Here is a 23,482-nt window from a genome sequence, read left to right as displayed (position 1 = left end):
ATAATGTGATTGGATCCACTTTGTGATATTATGCTCTGACTCTTGTCATCGAGCACTCTCATATATTCATAAGGCAAGATTCACCATGTATATATAATTATATATGTACAGCGGTGAATCTTGCTTATACACGTATATATATACTGAAATACATATACCATAGTCTTATAGTCTACCCTACACACATATATATAAATCAAACAATGAAAATTATTTGATACAAGCATCTAACAAATACAATGATACTAGAATTGTTGAAAAGGAGCGATCTTCCTGGCATCAGCACTACCTGACTACTCACTACCTGACTACTCACTATTAGTACATATCAGTTTTTGATTAAGTCTTTGAAGCTGTCTAACCTCAAGGCACGCACATTGTTTTTTTTATCAAACAACACAAGAAAAAACACAAGAACTTAATGTTTAGTAATTCAGCAGCAATCAACGTCAGCAATAAAAGTTAGCATTATAATTTTCAAGCAATGTAACAAGAATCCTTAAATTAAATATGAATTTAAACTAGAAGTTCTACAGTATAGTATCGATGATCACAATAAATTGGTCTTGCTCTAGCATAAGAAAAGTTGTAGTAAAATGGAGCCATTAATGTTTACAATGATACAAGAAAGCCTGAGTTATCCTTTCAATTGATTGTACAGGCACTTGGTACTGTCCACGCGAATTCACAAGTGTTGGTTGAGTGATTGTGCAGAGTATATGTTGAAATGGTACCCTGCATGTATCTTGCCTTTCTGGCCAAAAAATGAAGATGATGGTCCTTTGGGATGCATAAATTCTAGGAAAATATCTTCATTTGTTTTGTCAACCTGTTGTACAATGCCAATGTACCAATTTTTGTCATACAAAGCTGAAACATACTGTCCAATGTTGATGCTTTGTGCAGCAGTGTGTTGTTTTGATGGGTTGATATCAACTACTAGTGCCAATTCACTGTCATTGCTGATGCGCTTCATGCCCAGTTGGGTTGCAGTAACAGGTTCAAAATAATGGAAGGCACGAGTTCCTTTTATTGTAACTGCATTTTGATATCTCTCTTCCAGTTTAATCCGTTGTTTGGCTAGATCTTCATGAGACAATTTGAAGAATGTAATTTTAGTAAGAGATTTTGAGCAGTATGCCATCATTGCATCAACGGTGAGAATCTGATCACTGAAAGGACATCGAAGACTCTCCATTGCAGTAGATCTCTTTACTGTTCCACCAATACCATCACACGGAGACTTGCCGTGGCTGGTAGCGAAAAATGACCATGATCCTTTTACACCAAACTCTTTTTCATGTTGGCATAGATTATAAAAACATTTTCTATTTTTATATTGAGCGGCACAACCGTCACTGAAATATTCAACACACTTTAGTTCTGGTAGCAATAGGTGCAAGAAGTATATGGTTTTGCACTGGATTAGATAAACCATAACAGTGTCATGTAATAATTCACTCGAAAGAAAGCAAAGACTGGTAGTTATCAGTTCTCCAATGCTGTTTCTGTAGTAGCAAACTACGGGATGCACTGAACAAGTGTTGTGTGTCCAGTGATACCCTTGTGCTTCATCCTGTATGTGGAAAGAGAAATTTTCTGAAAAATCCATCAAAATTAATGCAGTTTCTTTATCTAAATTTTCTTTTCGCTTTTTAAGGTAATTGGTTTGTGATTTTGAAATGAAATGATGTGGTGCTAATCCTATTAGTTTTGAGATAACAAGCTTGATATAGTCTGAAACAGATAAAGATTGTGTGATTAGGTCTGTTCGATCAACAGATACCCATTGCTTGAAAGAAATTTCTTGATTGAGATCTTCAAATTTCTCTTGCAGCAATGTTTCAACTACACCAAACCCTGGACAGTTTGGACAACGCTGGAGCATGCAGTCTCTGTTTTCAACATCACATACTGATAGCGCAATCAACTGTTTGTAGCTTTCTTCAATATGCGCTGCATATAACAACAAAATTGTGTTTTGATGAATGGTACATACGCATACACTGTGGGTACCAGATGCTCCTGCACTGACACACCACTTCGGACGAAGTGTGCAGAACTTGGAAAATCCCAAATTGATGTCAGCGTTTTGCTTTTTAAATTCAGTGTATAGTTCTTTCAGTGTGCAAAGTAGCAGCCTTTTTTGTTCGTACCTTTTTTTACCAAGGCTTATTCGATCTTTCATTCCAGGCATAATTCTACTGTTTTCGTTGTTGTTGTAAAAGTCTTTTACGTTTTGAATCACTTCCTCAGATAGTGTTTTTCCTTTTCGTGGTGGCGGTATTGAGAGAATACCACTTGTGCTTTCCAGTTGACGAGCATGTCTAACTAGTCTTTCACTTACTTCAAATACCTCAGAAACCTTTTTCCTTGGCCAGTTATTTGGAGCCATGGTTAATACTTGTATTTTATCTGCCCTTGTAGAACTGTTGCAGTGAATTTTTTCTTTCATTTTTGCTATCATTATTTGAAACGACTCTTGATTATTTTTTTCTCTTTCAACAATACAATTATTGTTTTCTGTGAAACACTCATTATCAAAATCCGTACGTAAAACTTTAGTTAATTCTGATTGTACTGTTTTGTTTATTTTTGCCAGTTTTCTTTTACCATAACTGGCTTTGCTGGTTGAGGGAATGCCTTGAAGTTTCACTGGTGATTCACCCAAATTGCCTAAACTTTCATTTAAATTGTTCAATGAGTCACCACTGACACTATCTACCTGCAGTGATTGTATATCGCTTTCACTAGATGAAGAAGCTGTTTCAGAAGTATCTATAAATCGTTGAATTTTCATTCTGCAATTGGAACAAAGTTTTTTTCCAGGTATGAGTTTTAATGAAGGCTGACAAGATTTAACTTTTTCGTGCCAATCCAGACTGATAGTGCGCAAACTTAAATTTTGCACAGGTTTTCTATGAACTTTGAAAACGTCACAGCAAGTCTTCTGCTTTGATGAATAAGTATCAATATACTTATGTCTGTGGAACATACAGATTGTCTCAAGAATGCATTCTCTTTTATTCTCATCTGCTACTCGAATATGAAGTAGACTTTGCTCTTCATCATTTAGATTTTTTACAAAAAGTAGCTTTTGTTTTTGATATAAGTACTTTCTCTTATGACATTCACTATCAAGCAATACACCTACACTACACTTGTCCATTGTACCTATTAAAAACATATGTATTATTGAGTTATTGACCACTAATGAACAATATAAAGTTGTTTCCCTTAGTTTTTCATGTAAGCTAACATAATTATATTATAACTTATCGTTATTGTTAATAGACAAGTTATGTAGAAGGTAAGTTTTGTTGGTAAGAAGGTATGCTCACTCACTATGGTGTCAGGAGTGATCTGTGAAGCATTCATCACATTTTTGTGTCCTAACAACAAACAATAATTCTGAATGTGTTCCATTGAGCATGACTTTAGTGAACCAGGATTTGTACGAGGAAGCATAATTATGACATATATCATAGATTAGTTTAATACTCACTACATATATTAACTTAATTAAATATATTAGAGAAAACTGCTTATAAACTTACAAACTATATACCATACACATGAGTCAACACGACTGGTTGTTAGAAAACAGAGTTGTGCTGTAACTTTCTGTTTCAATAAATATTTGAAAACCTTAATAATCTCTTATTCAATTGATGGGTATCAAAAACTGGTCGAAATAATAACTTTTAGACAAATGATGTTGGATTTAAAAATTTCATGTGAAATACTCAATAAGCCATTAATTTTATTTCTGATATCAATTCTCCTTGAAAATACCTTTAAAATGATGCATTGCATGTGATTGTAACTAGTGAGCACCATGAGTTATTTATGATCAAAAGTTATGTTCCGCATGATTGAGCACAATTGGGGCTACTAATAAACATGAGGTTAAAGGTCAAAGGTGATGGTCAAGAGCTTTAGTTTTAAGTGATATGGCTTAAGAAGTATATGTCCTACAATACCTAAAAATATCAATCAATACAATTTCTTACAAGCTGAGAAATATCTTCCTATAGTTAAACTTGTGAAAGCGAAATGGATTTTACGCTTCAGCGATCACAAAAACCAGTCAACTTTAAGTGGCCGTAACTTTTGTTTTAGTTGACCGATTTAAAAAAAAATTAGTTTTTTGAAATCAGGAAGAAAAGTTTTATCAGTATGTGAATTTTCATTAAAATCTGAGAGGGTGGGTTACATGGTCTGGATCACTTGACATGGAATGACCCATAATTAATGCCTACTGTCCCACAGCGTTGTACGGCTTTTCAAAGCAACTAAGCTCCTTGTTGACAATTGACATGACCTGTATTTTGAAGATCTTAATGTTACGAAACAACAGAAATAGTTACGTAACAATAAGAATAGGCTTCAAAATTTTTTTTGTAAACAAAACCAGATAAACAAAATATAAAGTTGTAAATCCAGGATTTTGTGAAAAAAACGGAAGCTACCCCCCCCCGTACCACCTGAAAAACCTCCGCGTACCGTACCACAGGTTGGGAACCCCTGCTTTAAAGCTACCTTGAAGAAATGAAAAAAACTCAAGATTCAGGAGGATATGAGTTACCGTATTATAATGAACATAATTATACTCATCATAATAGGCTATACGCAGAAGTGGGCGTGATCTTAAAGACAATTTTACGTGAAAAGGATTTTCAGGGTTTCGGAGTTTTTGGAAGAAATTTATAAGAGAGGTTTTAGAATATACAGTCGTGTCCTAAAATCAGGGCTAAAGTTGAAATCAAAATTACCCTACGACCTTATTAATAAACAAAGATGCACAGAAGATTTTGACTGTTAACAATTAACATGGCTACCACTGGAACCATTTTCTACGATTCATGATTCGAACAGTCCTTATTTTCATCATTGGTAGCACTTGAGGTTGAGTGGTCAAATAAATTTAACTAAAAAGGATATTAACAATCCATATTTACAATATGGTGAAATAGCAGAGCTGTGGAGTCGAACAAAAACGGATGCAACCTCATTTGTACCGTCAGTTCGTACCGTGAAAAGATCGAGAGAAAAAATTAAAAAAAGCCGAAGTCGTTGATCGCAGTTTCAGCAAACATTTTAAAATTTTACGCAAACAAACAAAACCTCTTAGGATCATTACCGGAAATTTTAAAATGTTTGCGGAAACTCCGATCAACCCTAACCATTTTAAGAAGTTTTCGAAAACTGCAATCAGCGACTTTGGTAAACTCTTAGGATCATTACCGGAAATTTTAAAATGTTTGCGGAAACTGCGGAAAAACGGAAACTGTGATCAGCGACTTCGGCTTTGTTCTATTTTTTTTCTCGATCTTTTCAGTTTGTTTGTTTGCAGAAACATCCTAACCCTTTTAAAATGCTTGCGGAAACTCTGATCAACCCTAACCTTTTTTAAATGTTTGCGAAAACTGCTGTCAGCAATTTCGGCAAACTTTTAGGATCATTACTGGAAATTTTGTAATGTTTGCGAAAACTGCGGAAAAACGGAAACTGCGATCAGTGATGTTCTATTTTTTCTCACGATCTTTTTAGTTTGTTTGCAGATACCGATACCTAACCGATACTACGATACCCTAACCCTAACTACCGATACCTAACCGATGCTCCGATACCCTAACCTTGCGGAAACTTTGATCAGTGACTTTGACTTTTTTTAATTTTTTTACTTGATCTTTTCAAGGTACGTAGGTTTATTTTTGCGTGTCATGTGAATTTTCCATGGGCCTTTTCTTTCTTGAAACTGTAACACCAAAACTTAACAAATTTTGCTGCATCTTGCTGTAATAGCCTACTTGTATAATTTAATCGTAACAGCCTACTTGTACTCCCATCGATTCTTAGTGAAGAATTGACCTTTGTTACGTTGATTCAATGTCATCAATCGTTGAAGCAACGTAACAATCGAAAGTTTTCCTGCTTGAATGAAAGCTAAGGGATACAGTATTCACATTTTCTAGAATCTAGATGCGCGGAAAATTACAGTATATTCTCGTAACAATTGTTGTATGATGATTTGCATCGCTAGTTCCTGTGTTATTTCTCGGCAGACAATTATGACCGCTCTAGATGGTACTTCCCGCGGACATGACATGTTGTGAAGGCGGACATATCCAACGTTTCCGCCGTGTATTTCGAGGTCTGGTTGCAACGTTATTTCAATAATTGACCTTTTCATTTTTTTAAAGTTTAATTTCACTTAAGTTGTGATAGAAATTGAAATGACAACTTTCACAAAAACTAACGAAAACAAACAAGGAGAACAAACAACAATAAATTTAAAAAACAATTGCTAACAAAAATTTTAGTGTTCATCGTTTTGTATTATATGATAAGCCAGAGCCAGCCTTTTTTAAACCACTCAAAAATCCATCCGACTCCACAGCCATGAAGAATAGCCACCGTGTAAAATCAATAATGCAAAATCATGTCTCCATTGATAATTCAAATTGAAGGGTAAATTAATTCGCAAGAAATTGCAAACATAATCACAAAATTAAAAAATAATCTTCATTAATTACAGTACATTCAAGCTTTAAGTAGGCTAGTGGTAATCCCTTGCATAGCAAAAATCCCAGGCTTGGTTGGAACCAATCAATCAATGTTTTATTTGTCAGTAAGAGGACCATAGGTACATGTTTGAAATATGCAAATAATATACACAATGCAAAAGTTACACAAGTTCCCATAACGACAGGGAGACAACAAGACCACCATACGGTCTACTACGGTAGTCAATTGCCACCCTACGGAAATGACGATTTTGCCATAATAAGCTTACAAGAGAAAAAAAAAACGTTATAAAACATTCTCGCGCTTCAACAATCAACATATGCACCAAAAAAGCGTATTTAAGATAACGTAGACCTAAGCACAAATAACAAGTTGATTTCCATAACATATCACTTACAATGCACTGTAGCTTTGTAAAATTAACGTTTTGTTCTCTTTTTTGAAACAATAAAATGGTAAGTTTTTTAGCCTACTTGGAACCTCTGACCAGACCATTGGTCCCAATACCTGCATGGACTTTTTGCCAAGTTCTGTGTTTGATCTATTTATTAAAATAGTTGTTGCTTGTTTGATATTTTGTGTTATGCTGATGAATGGATGAAGCATTTCGTCAGACTAATAAAATAATGGCATAACTCATTTTTTCTTATTTTGAGAAAATCAAAAAAAAAAACTGTCTACACGGTTGTTTTTATCATATTATATTTATTGTACAGTTAAACGAAAATAGCATGTCGACACAAGTACAATAAGCATGTATACTTTGATCAGCTTCATTTTGCATCCCATAATGTGCTGGGATGACTTAGGCCATTTTCCGAATGCACAGTCATGACATAAGCCATTTGATATTTTGAGTTTATCAATATAAGTTTTTTAACGGTGCCATAATAACAGTAATAATACGACTAGAATTAACAGGAAAATCCCTAATAGCAACTCCAATCTAACAATAGGAGTTATCAGTGATGAGGCAAATTATCAAAAAAGGCGTGGCACCCTGTTGGGTGTTGGCATAACATGTTTCATAGATTGGAGATCATTGTATTTCCTCAATTTGATTGGAAGATGGCTCGAAAAAATAGAAATCCATGTAGTGTCGCCTAAGTTTGTTTGTGACTGCTGTGGCATATCCTCCCACTGTGCAGCCTCACATAATGGGACCTTGTTTGTACAATACCTTTCCACTGCTTTCATGATTCAGGCCTCTAAGATCATGAACCGTGGGAATTAGGGTGGAGTGAAAAAAACTTTTTTTTGAATTTCAAAAAGTGGTCTTGATATTTGGCCCCAAATATCAAATGAAATACTTCTATCATGATTTTGGGTTCTTGCACCCTCTAGTGGTCGTGCAATTTCACCAAACGAGCTGAAAATAGCTAATTTTGCCATATCTCGATAACCGCTTACACTAGAAAGCTAGTTTTTGGCTTAAATGCTGCAGAAGTAACATGTTTCTATCTTAAGTCCATAGAACTTTGTCTTAAAAATGTACAGAAAAAAAGTTACAAGCAAATTATTGATTTTTTAAAGCAAAATCAAGTACTGATGAAGTGGGTGCGATGTCAAAAGTCTATAATGATTGATCTTATGACTATGAAACAAATCCCATCAATTAGAACTACTTTTGAAAACTTAGGCTACGGTACTCAAACAAATGAAAACCCCTTCTAGTGTAAATACACTTGATCTTGGCAATCAAAGAATCAATAAAACAGTCTAATTTCAAAATGGACTTCGGGAAACCCACTATTTTAATGGCTGATTCACACTGTCGCAGTTCGGCTTTGCTATGGAAGAATATAGTTTGTTTTAGAAATTCACAAATAAACTAAATTCATTGTGTGCACAATTGCATATCTAATTTGTATTTCAAGTGTCATATCGGAGTCAAGGCACTTAATGTGAATCAGTCCTTCACATTCTTGCCGACATGCTGCTGTAGGGTTTGTATCACACAACTCCATATTGAAAACACAAAAATTTCAAAGGTAATTTCAGTATCTCACAGTATTAGTCTGCACAAACATTAAAATCGTGTTTGGTATTGAAGAATTTCATCAGCTTTCGGGACTTTAGTTTTTGTCTGATGAGGCCATCTCTACGTTTGAATCCAGATACATGAGCAGATGCTTCAGTCACCACTTTCACATGTCTTTCCACTGCCTGGTTGTGGCAAGGATGATTGAGCCTTAATGGTGATTTTCTCAGATTTTCCAGCTCGAGGTCTGACAAGGTCTTGATTGCTGGCGGATGTTCGATAGTTCTGAGGTTTAAGTTGACAATTTGGTGGAAAGATTTAACCTTGATGTTGATAACTGGAATTTGGAACAATCTGATGTTGGTGTCAATGTTGTTGTTTTGAGGTTTGGGTTCATTTACATATCCACCTTCAAAGTTGTCAATTGGAATGTGGTATTGTGCGTTTGATTTACGCATAGCTGTGATCTTGTTTACTGCAAGTCTTCGGAGGCCTTCATCATTATCACCAAGCATTCCCAGCAAAACATTTTCTGGATGTGCAAAATACGCATTTCTTTGTAACACAGATAGTGCAATGGTGCGAATTCGTGTATTTGACAGCTTTGTGACACGGAAAACAATATTGAAGAAATTCTTAGCACCATCAACGATGGAATTGTCCATTTTGATTTCAAACCACGATGGAAAATACACCTCCATACAAAATCGTGCAAGATATTTCAGATTGTTTGATGGCTGACTCTGTCCCACATGATGATGATTATGTGCCTGATCTGATACAGACGTTGGCGATCATGGTCTTCCAAACTTCTCTGTCATTTGCCATTCGTATAAAATCGTTCGTTTTAACTGTTGTGTTTGTGGCCCATTGATTCAAGCTGTTTAAATAAGTTAATCTTTGTCGACCTCTGCTTCTTTTTCCCTGTATCATCCCCAATAGAGCTAATTTTTCCAAATCTCCATGTCTGTGAATATGACCTACAAATTGCATCTGACGCCTTCTAACTGTTGTTATTAATCTCCTTTCTGCATTTGCCAATTTCATAACTTCGTCATGTCCCACATAGATCCTCAATATTCGACATGCAAGAGTCAACCATCTTGAATGAACAATCGGCCCAACCTCTAAATATTGAAGATCTAGTTCAACTACACCTATCAAAACAGCTGTGCATATTTGGTAGGCATACTTTTGATCTGTGCTCAAGTCTTCAACAACACACTGAGGTAGTTCTGGAAAGTGAGGGTTTGGGATGCTTTTGAATTTAGCAACTGGCCATTCAGAAACACAACCATCTAGTTGTGAACCGATTGGACCACTAAAACTATCTGGGCTTCTTGTAGTGCCATCTAATTCTGTGAAAACATGTCGTAAAGGAAGCTCATTAGCATGAAGCAAGCAGATAGCCCATTGAAGTGGTCTTTGTAGCAGTTCTTCCATTGCACGAATGCAGCCATTGAATCGCCCTATCATTGATGCTGTACCATCTGATCCTACAACAGCTAAGTTTGTGCAGAGTTCGGTGTTGGAAATGAACTCAAATATTTCTTTTGCCAAAACACGACCTTTTCCATTGGGAGGGGACAAGTGAGTGAGGTAATATTCTCTGAGTTCTCCTACTAAAACAAAATGTTCCTCCAGCTCTGTTGTCATATAGCTTTTACCAGTGGGTGCTTTAACCATAATTAAAGTGGCATCTTTTCTTCCATCGAAGTAGAGTCCATTTACAAGCTTCAAGTTTTCTGCTTCTGTTTCTTGTATTTCTTTTCTGCACCGTTCTCTCTCTCTTCGTAACTTGCTACGATCTACCACAAATGAATCATTTTTTTCGTTGATCATTCCAACATCTTGCAAAACACAAGTTGCAACAGCAGCTCCTGCACGGTCCGATAGATTATACCTTTCACAAACTCTTGCCAAGTTGGTCCACTTTACACGATTTTGGTTTGATGATTGAGATTCTTTCGTAAAAATTGAATTATTACCAGAAGATGTTGATTGCATGGACTCTGAATCGCTTGAACTACAATTGAATTGCTCAATAAAAGTGCTGGCACCTGTGTTAGAAACATCACGATGCTGAATTGATCTTGACTGCCTTCCAAATCTTTCATCAGCTGACGAAAGTGGCACAACTTCACCCAAACATTTTCCTATGCGTTCTGCTTTTTGATCTTCATAAAATGCATAATCATCTGGTGCCATCCTTAAGCCATATTGACTTTCCAATTGCTTTCTTTGTTTCTCATCGCAGCAAAAGATGTCAAAAAGCTTATCAACATCTTGCAAGAAAGTGGTTTCCAGTTCTTTATAACGATCTGATGTTTTAGATTGTTTAGGATACCGAGTTAAGTCACTAAATTTTAACATCAGTTGATTGACTTTTTGTGCAATACTCAACTCATGAATGGAAAATACATTGCACCAAACCCATCTATCATGTAGCTCCTTTGCAACTATTCGAGCCGTTTCCAACTTTCTAAAGTGATCAAAGTTGAGCATACGTTCAATCACTTGTCTTTTAGTTGGGAGTAATCCAGAAGGAAAACTATCAACACTTTGAAAACTTTCTCCACCGTGCAACTTTTTGCAAGCAACAACAGACTTGGATCTTTTTCTTGTTAGCATAATGTTTCAGCTAATTAAATTAACCAGCTCAATTACTTGTACATATTATGATAAACTACGTATCTGCAATAAGTCAAACACACAGTTATAATATTACTTCTTAGAGTAGGCTGCTATCAACTGATTCACTTTTGAACGATCAATCCTTTCTTGTAGAGTTAAACAAGAAGATATCTTCTTATCCACCAACTTATGATGATGCAACATTACCAAAGCTGATATTCATTGGATGATGCAATACAATGAAAGTTTAATCGTTCCCTCTACAAAGCAAAATGTTGCTAGGTTGATATAAAAGTCAATGTATATATAATAACATATTATAACATGCATTAATACCTACAAATTAGCGTTGCAAACTTGGTAATACCAATCAACTCTTTTAACGACGGTCTAAAAATCAATAATTTGCTTGTAACTTTTTTTCTGTACATTTTCAAGACAAAGTTCTATGGAAATAAGATAGAAACATGTTACTTCTGCAGCATTTAAGCCAAAAACCAGCTTTCTAGTATAAGCAGTTATCGAGATATGGCAAAATTAGCTATTTTCAGCTCGTTTGGTGAAATTGCACGGCCACTAGAGGGTGCAAGAGCCCAAAATCATGATAGAAGTATTTCATTTGATATTTGGGGCCAAATATCAAGACCACTTTTTGAAATTCAAAAAAAAGTTTTTTTCACTCCACCCTACCGTGGGATCTCCAGTTTTTTTTCAGGCCTGATACTCAACAAGCATCATTCATCGATTTTCATAAAATCACTGTATTGCATCCTCTGTACATTGTTGGGATGCGGTCTGCTCCTGGCATTCTGGATGATAATTTCGTAATCTCTCGCAGGGCTAAGATTTTTGCTTTTTTTGGTGACGAGGTCACTCGACATGCGCCATCACTATTGGACAAATGTCGTGCCTTACAAAAAAAAAGGAAAAAAAAGGAAAATAAAAAGGAAAAAAACTGAGAAAGAAATAAACGTCGTCAGGTCGAGGAACAATCGGGGAGGGGGCCATAGGCGCCGGGTTTTGAAAATTGCCGGGGGGGCAAACTTTCTAGCCGACTGATTGCTTACATTCAAAATGCTGATGTTTGTTTGTCAGCATTGATGTTTGTTTGCGTCTATCTGCCATTGTATATCGCCAAGCTTTATAATGTACGCTCAGGCCTATGTCACTAATTCACGGCGGACATGGCCTAATTCATAGGCGGACATGTCCGCCGTCACAGCATGTGATGTCCGCGGGAAGTAAAATCTAGATCGGTCATGTTTGTCCGCCGAGAAACAGCACAAGAACTAGCGATACAAATCGTCATTGCATAGCACGAACATTCGAACAGTTGTTGCGATAATATATTTTCCAGCGCATTCTAGCGCGCATCTAGAAAATGTGAATCCTGTATCCCTTAGCTTCCATTCAAGGAGGAAAACTTTCGATTCTTACGTTGCTTCAACGATTGATGACATTGAATCAGCGTAACAAAGATGAATTCTTCGCTAAGAATCGATAGAAGTTCAGGTACTTCTACACTAATCACGCGCAATTTAGTTCACGTTTTACGTCACAATGTCTGGCTTTGATCTCCGAGTAATAATGATACGGCAAGGTTGGTTACTAAATTAGATTATACGAGTAGGCTATAACCGCAAGATGCAACAAAACTTGTTAAGTTTTGGTATTACAGTAAGAAAGAAAAGACCCAAAGAAAATTCACTTTCGCTCACATGACACGCAAAAATAAACTTAAAGAAAAAAGCCTGTAAAACTTTGCACAGCAGAAAATAGCGTTGGTGTAGAAATTTTCCGACTCCTGCCCAGAGCATTGTGACGCAATAAGCAACACAACCTCGTTCGGTGGAACGATGGACGGCTAAAACTGGTATGTCCGCCGTGAGACTTAATTTGTCCGCTGAGATAGCTGCTCAGACCGGACACGTTGGTCTGCCGTCAACAAAAACGAATTTCGAGGCCTGTAGACTACTTCGAATTATATGCTGATCACTTTGAACTTTGGCTCTTAATACGAGTAGATACTAAACTGAGCAAACTGCACCTCGTTATTGACACTCCCAAGAAAAAAAAAGCGGAAGAAATCAAGAAAAACGTTTTTCAATCATTGTTTGCTTCAACGTCACCATGCTGGCGTTTATCAGCTACCGTACTTCTGTTTCTTTTGTTATCTTAGGAGCAGCGCTCTTGTTAACAAGTAGATCTTTTAAATGAGATCGATCCGCAATGAAGGTCAAACTAACGCAAATCTGAACTTAGAAACATTTGATTTAGGATTCGTTTAATAATTTGCGGGGGGCAGCCACCCCGAGCTAAATTCACGGGGGGGCGCCGCCCCTCCGCCCCCCCGGAGTTGGCGCCTATGGAGGGGGCATCACGTGATGCAATCATAATAGTGCTGACTTACGTAAACTTTCTTGCGCCAGGTACTTCAAAGCAAGGTCTAAAAGCGATGCTTCACACAAGAAACTCCCAAGGCGTCAGAGCCACCATTTTGAACACTGCGGGAGAATGCTTTGATCGAAGTTCCAACGCCTGGCATCAAACATTTCACAACACACGTTTCGTGCTATTCGACACAATAGGTTTCTTTTATAGATGAAATAACCTAGGCTACGTTGAGTTGTCAACGTCTATGCCAGTTTGTATTTCGCCGTTTGAGCCAATTAACAATATTGCTCAGGTAAAATGACTGTTGGATACTTGCTATGAAAATTTATTTTTCACATGTAGAAAACAGCCTGATTTCTGACCAGATGTTCAGAAATACAGATGAAAAAAGCCGCTATTTTTATGGAATAGAATTCTGTTCCAGAACATTTTGAACACTGCGTGGAAAATGCTTTGATCGAAGTTCTAACGCCTGCCATCAAACATTTCACCACACACGTTTCGTGCTATTCGACACAACGGGTTTCTTTTATAGATAAAATAACCGAAGTAGGCTACTTTTAGTTGTCAACGTGTTTGCAAGTTTGTATTTATGTCTGGCTTATGCACTTGTTGTTCCAAGATTGCAGAAATGTTTTGCAATGTGAATAAAGAAGAGTAGACAGATAAACACGGTTGCAACTCGACTTCCTTCCACTAAAAGAGTTTCTGTGATTACGTAATGGGCGATTTTGCACATGCACAACCCAGCTAGCAAAACCCATCGTTTTTGCATTGACAATGCATGACATGTATAAACAAGTTTGCTGGCTGGGAAGTCTGGACATCTGCAGGAAATTTGTCTCGCACCAGGCGAGATGCCATCCTTTGAAAGATTTAAGAATGATGGATTTATATAGCCAGTGCATGATGACAAAAACAAATTTAAAATTTCCTTTCCGATATCTTAAAGCAGGTCATTGATAGTGGAGAAAATAATCGCAGAAGCACACAATAAAAGAACACAATAAAGCCTATTTATTACGCAAATTTTTTACATCAAGAAAATAGCCTAGTTTACGACCAGATGTTCAGAATCAGAAACACAGATAAGAAAGGTCGCTATATATAAGAGTTCGCTTCTAGAAGAATAGTAGGTAGTCACTGAGAGTGGACCAGGCAAGGTAATAGGCAAGTTGTAAGAACAGCATAGCTTTGCCCAACTACAGATAGGATAGTCTTCAGTTAGTCAGTATCCTATAATGACTAAAAAACGAAAGAATCCTCCGACAACACGGATGGCAAAAGCTTCGGTCGGTCTTACCGAGAAGCGGTTAAGGTTCAGCAAACAGAGAGTGAAGTGCGGGATCTGTTCGAAGGAGCTATCGAGAAACATTGCCACGTCACTTTGGAACTTATCATTCAGGTAAACTTCCGGCTAATAGCGTTTAGTAGCCTAACGTCGCAAAGCATTCTCAATTTTGAACATGCTTAATTTAATAGTGGTAAGCAAAAGCATGCTTAGTAAACTGCGCCTACTACGTTTTCACTTTTCAGCAATACAATTTTATAGATAAACCCGTTCAAGTGCATAAGGAACAACGCATTGATACATTTTTTTTCTCGATTTCACTGGCGAAACCATTGTTGCAAAAAGCACTTGACTGCCTGTTCCCAAATGGTTGGCATTTCTAACTTTAAAAAAAAGTACCAGAAATCTCCTGTCTAAAGTCATACAGAGGCAGCAAAATCAAGATCTAGCAGCAAGCATGACCTGGCATTAATGTTTGTGTTGTTACTAATATTCTTTCCTTTTCACTGTTATTAATTAATTCGTTCTTGTGTTACTTTACGTGATTGCATGTAGTTTGTTGCAATGTTGTACGAAGAGGCTTGTTTGCCATTTCGGCACACCTTAAACGTTGTAGGCCTGTAGCATTATGCCGTTGTTTTGTATTATCGTGGTATTGTTCCGTTTTCTTTTATCTGCAGTTCATTTTTTGCTTTATCTTTGCTGTGTTTCTTGGTAACTTGCATGTTTCGCTTTTAACTGTGTTTGCATGCCGGTACGTGCATAACCATTAACGTACTAAGACTAAAAAGATGCCAAAGAAAAAATTCTCTATCACGCAGTAATTCGTGGCCAAACGCTTATAATCTGACTCTTGTGATGTCATACCACTATTCGACAAACAAACGCAGAATTTTTGGTTGTTTGACCAGAAAGAAAAAATCGCAGCCCTGATCTCTCGTCGTAAAAATGTTGTTTACCAATTTTCGCTCGATAGTACTGTGCATGCTATCGCACTCCATTTGTGTGTGACCACTGACCAGCCACGAGGTACTTCTGAGTAATAGTGATGCCATGCTTCCATTCAAGGGCACAGTACGCACTAGAGACATTAAAGTTTTTATTTTGATATCCACACCCATCACTCCAAATAACTATCTCCTCCAGGGCGGGGCTTCTAGAAATTACCCATTCGAAATGACTGATTTGCAAGAAAGCGAATACTTCAATGCGTAAATTCCAAATAGAGCAATAAGCATTTTGATTCAAGATTGAATAGTGTAAAATTGTGTACCTGCAGCTTGGTTTCATAGTACATACTGCTTGCCTTAGTTTTGGGACACAGAAGTACAGCCTGTAAATCCATTGGCGCCAACTTTTCAAAAAATCTTGGGGGGCGAGAAAGGTGATGATGTCATAAAAATAACGCAATTTTACTTAATTAAAATAGTCTGTGTTTATGCTTACTGACTTACTGTCTTGTGTATATTGACACCTAGGTCGCAAACCGAATTTATTAGAACCGCTGCTTGAAACGATTAGTTTTACGCATGCAGTACACCTGGTCGTACAAAATTTGATATTGTCAGCTCATATTATTGGAACAGTTGGAAAACAAGCCGATTCATTTCCTTTTCTGAAATTTCATTTCCTTTTCATGCAAGTGAATAACAACGATCAAGACAGTAAAGTTATCGAAATAAAGTGCAAAAAATCATGATCTCAAGCAGATTGGAAACCCGCTTTCAGTTTTATTAACATTGTTTCGCTTGTTTTGCTAATTACTTACCTTCAAAGCGTTAACAACGGCGAAATGTTTTCTCTGTTTTTTATCGAAAGTCTTTATAGTCTTCTATCGAATACCGTATATACTCGAGTATAGGTCGAGATCGAGATGCTTGCAAGTGATTTTCACTTCAAAAAGACAGGTTCAACTTATACAAGAGACACGCTGTTGTCTCCAGCTCGGCAGTTTTCACAATGAAAGAATTTTTGCAGCGGCAAAATCATTGCCTATGTAAATTACTTAGTGTGAAATGTTGTCGACCGAAGTAAAAGTTTTGAATACGTTTATTTGCAGTGATTCAAACTTAATTTTCAAATTGAATGATTTCTTGTCAATTCCAAACTTTATGCGCTTGTTGAGCGATATGCAAAGCCCACGAGACAAAACAGCAGGAAAAGCTGTTTTTAGAGATTTTTTTTGCGTGTAGGATATAATTGTTCTTATTACGTAACATTCCATGATCGTTGAAGTCGGTGTCAAACCTTAGCGGTCGCATAAAACAGTGGTGTCAGCTTAGCTAGGTGATAATAGCGGTAAAAGACGTCGTTAATGCAGGCAATATCTGTAACTAAGACCATTAAACACCTTTTCTTTTATCGGTTTTCGATTTAATTCTCACAACATGGCGAACAAAACAATGCCATAACAATGCGTTCTATTGAATCATAATTGATCTAACAGCGGGAAGACCTCGTTGAAAATGGCGCGTCTAATTTATCTGGTTTACTTAATATTACCTTGAATAGTTATGTGACTATTCCAGCAGCGTAAGTTACTCTACGCTCTATTTTGAAATTTCTTCACCTTATGTCAATGCCAATACTTAGATGAACCATCGAATGGTAGTATTGGTCAGGAATAAGCTATTCGACTTATACAGGGGAGAAGGAAATAGCACCGATTTCAGCTCAAAAGTAGGGGTTCAACTTATACATGAGATCGACCTATACTCTCGAGTATATAGACTACGGTAGTGCAGGAGTGTACTGTATATAGAAGAGTGTATGAGATGTATATATTTTCACAATATATACATCAATACAGTGCTTATTGAAGCAAAATACGGATGACAGTTTTGAAAAATGCATTTTTTCTTTAAGCTTTATTCACGTAATTGTTTGTTGTGTCGTTGTTTCAACTCGATAAAGTTTGCTAAAATCGATTTCATGTTTGAAGTCACAAATAATCTAACAGACGTTTGGATAACTCGTGAAATCAGAATAAACATTCAACCTCACATTCGCTTTTTCGGCGCATATGTGTAAGTCCATTGTCTATAGGGATTTTACTGTGCTAGCAGACTCTTTGTCTTTCGTCTTCTCATCTCAAGCTTCATTCTTCAACTTGATATGGTCATCGTATTGTTCCTTGTTAATATTACTGTGTTTGAATGAAACACACACGTCGCACTGATCCAAACGTGGTATGAACAGAGCACCCGGCAGTTCGTTGCAACCAGTTCCTCTGAAGCTGCACGACAGTGCACGTTTCGATCTTATTTTACCGCAATGAACATGGAGCTGGCCAAGAGTGTGTGCGTAGCCCTCGCATAGTTACGACCACCTTAAACAACCATACAAGCGAATAGCCTTCGTCTCAATTTGGACCTGAACCAAACAAAGCTCAATGGCGATGATATCACGGGTAACGGGGGCAAGCTTGGTAGAGTTGGAAGCCTCCAGCCCGGTTTCACACATTGGCGGCGGATCTATGATGATCGTCTCCCAGTGCCTTTTGCCCATGTCTTTTTCCATCATAGACTGGGCCTCCAAAGCCACATACGACATCACCATCCAAAGCCAAATTCAATTTGAAGACAAACCAATGCTCGGACACGAGCTGGAGCCGACAATGAAGATGGAGAAGTTGTCATCATGAAATACTTCACTAAAATAGGCTGTGCTCAATGATCATATTCCTAATGATTCAGCAAGCTCTTTGTATTACCGATGAAGTTGGATTATGGTAGTTCTGGGGTATAAGAATTTCTTCTTTCTGTACGTTGTGATCTTTCTACAGTAATGGGCATGTATAGTAGTGGACACTGCATATAATGGACACTACAATAGGCAAGTCATTGAGAAATTTCTCCAAAAAGTGATTTTCATCTTTTTCCATTTTTAGCACATTTACCTACACATAAAAGTCAGTTCAAACGTTTTGAAATCTATGTTTTCCTATGTTCTCCTCCCATCAGTGAAACTCAAGAATGATGGCGATGAACCAGCAATGAGCTTATAAAGTTGCTAAGTGTGATATTAAGCTGAGAATTAATTAAGTATCCAACAATGGCTTTCTACAAAATCCTGCCATGGGTGCAAGAAGACTCCGAGAAACGATGCATTGAGAAGATCTGACCTGTATCGCAGTGTGATGTGATAAGTCGCACTACCAGAGTGCTAGGAAAATCAAGATTCTCAAAGGAACAGAAAAAAAACAGATTGATTTAAGTAGGGTACCGTAGTTACTTGGAAATGGCCAAGATTACGATGTTACATAAAATAGAAAAAAAAAACATAATTATTTTGTACTAAATTAATCGTCTAGACATGTGATGAAGTGAAAGCTCTATTTCTGTACAAGTTAGATCAGTGTTTCTCAACCCTTTTTGGTCCAACGCCCCCTTCATGAACTGGAAAAATGTCAGCGCCCCCCAACAAAAACGATTAATTGCGAAAAGTGAATAGAAAAGAATAAATAGTTTTAATACTGCAAAAGTGCTCAATGCCATGTAAAAAGCCAAGCAGAGCGAATTACATCAAATATAGGCTAGTTACCAGTCTCTAAAACCAAACCCTTACAGCCTGTTTTGCCTTAAAAGGGGGATCATCAGAAGGTCCTCATTCAAATAGAATTCTATTTCTATTAGAATAAGGACCTTTTGATGATCCCCCTTTTAGGGTGAAACAGGCTGTAAGGACTAAGGGTTTTAGAGACTAGTAACTATATTTGATAAAAGCAAATATATATTTACGAGCTTGAAAACAGTACAGACGAAATCGGTTAATAGTATACTGTTTAAACGTATCAATCGTTTATTTGAAGCAAAACCTGAAATCCCAAAACAAATCCAATCTGATGTTAAGTAAAAACATTGGTTAAGCGCATACCGCTTAAAAGAATAAGTCGGATAAAAGCATCAGGATTTGCTTCTAGTTTGCATACTTCATTCATTTAATCGTATAATTATACCCCTTAGCGAAAAGAGAATGTATCTTTTTTGCTTCGCATTATTGTCTGCAATGTTCAAAGGCGAAATGAAGCAAAGGTGAGACAAACGCATGCGCTCAAAACAAAGACAAGTGTCTGTAATCCCAGGCCATAATCTTATCTGCTAGACATCGCACTACCAAGAACCAAATTTCGCACAGCTGGGCTTCATTAAAACAGAAAAGCACACAAAAGGAATAATCACACTAAAAATGTTTAAATGCTTTTGATGTCATCCGTCGTCGGCGACTGGCCTTCCAAGGAATGGACATGGACAAATTATTTCGGCTTAAGAGGGAAGTGTTGGAAAGCATGTCCAAAAGTTTTTACCAGAAAACTTTGGAGAATTTTTTTTAAATTGCTGAAAAAAAGTAGCTTAGTGTTGTGAAATGCAGTGCATAATTTTATTTGTGCAGTTTCGTTCAGTTGAAGAACATTGCAAATTAATTATTTTACCAGGCAGCGCAAAAGACTTGAAAAAAAAACTTTGCGATTTCAAAACAATGAGTGTGAGCCTTGTTTTTCTATCATACTACTATTTTCGTAGGCCACATTCCAATCGTTCCATACTCAAAATTACACAGCTGGTACGAGCTAAAAATAGCAAGCTCAAATCAAAAACGTCAACGTCAAAGTTCGCGTTGTGACATCACAAAGATCGGTGAGATTAAAAGAAGTCCGATTGCAGCAATTTGCAGAAAAATGCTTTGATCATACCTGCTCAGCCAAGTCAGCAAAGCTGGTCTTTTTTACATTGTTTCAACGTCTGCAGATGATAAATCAATGTAAAAAGGACCAGCTTTGCTGGCTGGAACATACAGCATAGTGTGATGTAACACAGAGCTAGTGAACTCTTTAAAGTTTCACCAGAATTGTAAACAGTTGTAGGAAGCATCAGTTGTAATGTGCGTTGCAGCCTAGTCAGCACAGACATCTTCCCAACAATTACGCCCATTCACAATAAACTTTTTTTTTTAGTAAGTTGGTTAAACGAATCAATCGTATAATCGTATCAAAACGTCTGGCAAATGGGTGATTCGATTAACCGATTTCGTCTGTATAAGCCTACTGGTAGTCAGTGTAAACCTTGGACTTGGTGAGAAAGTGCCAGTTTCTTCACATCTGGTGTAAAGTCAGTGAGAAACATTCGAAGATCACCTCTTATGGATATGCCAAGTGGGTTTTGCAGTTTGGTATGTAGCATAGTAGCAGAACAACACAGCTGAATTCCTTTTCTACAAGGTATGAGGTAGGAAATGCTACCATGAAGATAGAAACTCTTTGATGAAATCGTTACGCTGGGCGGTAGATGGGTTCAACCAGAATGGCACCTAATAGTCAAAACGCCCCCCCCCCCCCCTTAAGCCGAAGTAATCATACCGCCCCCCTACAAAGTCAAAACGCCCCCTGGGGGCGGTACCGCCCCCGTTGAGAACCACTGATTTAGATCGTCGTCTTCTGACCATCTGCTCTGTTGGAGGAAAGCTTTACTTCCAGCAAACGATTAAAAAGATTTGTAAAATGGCCTAAGTCATGCGTTTGAGTTCTAAAGGTCATTTGACATTTTTACGAAAATACCATCTTCTCGTTAACGTAGGTCTTAGAAAATTATGTGGCAGATGCGCTATATTTTTGGAACCTAAAAAACATTAATACATCAATTTCGTCAAAAAGTGAGTTACGCCATTATTTTATTAGTCTGACAATTTGTAAATAAATCACAATAGGTAGACGGATACTCATTCATATGAACTTTGTACATATAATATGTTTTTTTATTTCAATGTTGTGTATGTCTTTTAGTTTCAAGATGTTCATTCTGAAAAATAAAAAATTAGTGTGAGCATAGTAACTTTGTTTCGTAATTATTCTTAACCTTTTTTTGTAATTTTATTAATAGATTCAGTACACTGTCACAGGCCTTTTCCCAACTTGATATACAATATTGTAAATGACAGTAAATCAAAGGGTGATACACATCTTTTAAAGTGTCTGTGTTGACATACTTTCTGAGTTTTAGCAATGCCCATGAACCTTTTTGCTACTTTTCCGAAAATTTTATCTATGTGATATTTCCATGTTAATTTGTTATCTATGTAAACGCCAAGATATTTTATTTGATCTTTTTGTTGAATGCTTGTGTTACCAATGCTAATGTTAAAATTTTTTATGTGTTTCTTATTTGTTATTAGCATGTATTCAGTTTTTGAGAAATTTAACGATAATCTATTAAGCTTCAACCAGTTGTAAACTTTTTGCATTTTGGCATTCACATTGTTCTGCAAATTTATTTCACATTTGTCGCTCATCGTAAGATTGGTGTCGTCTGCAAATAGTTTAACATTCATGTTTGTTGAATTTAGCACGTCATTTATATAAAGTAAGAAAAGAAGGGGTCCCAATGTCGGTCCTTGGGGCACACCGCAAGAAACCTGTCTTGAGTTTGCAGAGATTGCATTGACGACAGTGTGCTGTAGACGATTGCTGATATAGCTTTTTAACAATTGTAATGGAAGGCCCCAAAAACCATATGTTTGCAGTTTCTGTATGAGAATAGTGTGATCAACTGTGTCAAAGGCTAATAGAGTGACCAACTGTGTCAAAGGCTAAATCAAGAAATACAGAGCAAGTTGTATCTTTATTATCTAGGTTAGTTAAAATGTTATCACAAACGTTTGACACAGATAACGAAGTGGAATATTGTGGTCTAAATCCATACCGATGTGGTGTGATCAGGTCATTTCTTGTTAGATAATTGTACATTTGTTCATACAGGCATTTTTCGAATATTTTGTTGAAAGGGGACAATAGTGATATGGGCCTGTAGTTGGAACAATTTTTCCTGGAGCCACTTTTGAAGATTGGAGTAACTTGAGCAACCTTTAGTACATCAGGATCTATGATACACCTTTATCGATACACTCATTGAATAAGCTGGTGAGGAAAGGGGCAATTATTGGTGAGGATAATTTGACAAATTTTATAGGTATTCCACCATATCCTGTACTTTTAGAGACAGAAAGATTATTAAGATGTTTTAATACTTCTTCTTGATTGACAGGTTTTAGGAAAAAGGAGAATGGGGCACTTTGCAATTTCAAAAAATGTGTTGTTTCGCTCTTACTATATATACATACATCTCTTTATGCTTGTCAACTTTGGCACAATTATCGCTGTTCTACGATCAATCGGATTAGAATTGCCTATAATGACTAATTTCCTATTCTACACAATATGCCTCGCTTTACTAGTGCACGTGAATGTCAAATTAATGCAAATGTTATTACTTTTGATGTTCTATTGCGGAAAACAGTTTATGCCTTTGAGCAACGTTGTTACAAATCTCTCAATTCTCTTATCATAGCATTAATGTCCTCAGACGCTTTCTATAAAACAACACTTTTTAAGCACTACAATGATTTGTTACACATGTCATCCAAGTGACTCCTTACGTCTTGTCTTTTTGTGTTTTGGTTTTAATATGGACAACCTTGTCTGATACAAATAAATAATAATAATAGTAGGAACCAGGGTAAAAATCAAAACCTATCATACCTTGTCTTCCAGACATGGTCACTTTGTGTTGTGATATCAGTCAATAAACCAACTACAAATATTCTTAACAAACCTACACAACAATGCTAACAGGATACAAAAACAATGCAACCTGCAACCT

At 36.8% G+C, this 23,482-nt stretch overlaps 1 protein-coding gene and 1 pseudogene across 1 annotated transcript in view; both read right to left on the bottom strand.

Moving 5' to 3' along the window:
- The window catches only part of LOC145765069 (translation machinery-associated protein 7-like), a 56,539-nt gene extending 33,057 nt beyond the window's left edge, over positions 1-23,482 (bottom strand). The window contains exon 1 of the mRNA XM_082576808.1: positions 23,362-23,482. Coding sequence (XP_082432934.1) covers positions 23,362-23,377 — 16 coding nt within the window. The 5' untranslated portion in view covers positions 23,378-23,482. The remainder of the gene's footprint in view (positions 1-23,361) is intronic.
- LOC145765664 (uncharacterized) lies at positions 606-2,800 on the bottom strand (annotated as a pseudogene).

Source organism: Aplidium turbinatum, chromosome 2 (assembly GCF_918807975.1).
Source record: "Aplidium turbinatum chromosome 2, kaAplTurb1.1, whole genome shotgun sequence".
NCBI lineage: Eukaryota > Metazoa > Chordata > Ascidiacea > Aplousobranchia > Polyclinidae > Aplidium > Aplidium turbinatum.
This window is presented reverse-complemented; position numbering and strand designations above follow the sequence as displayed.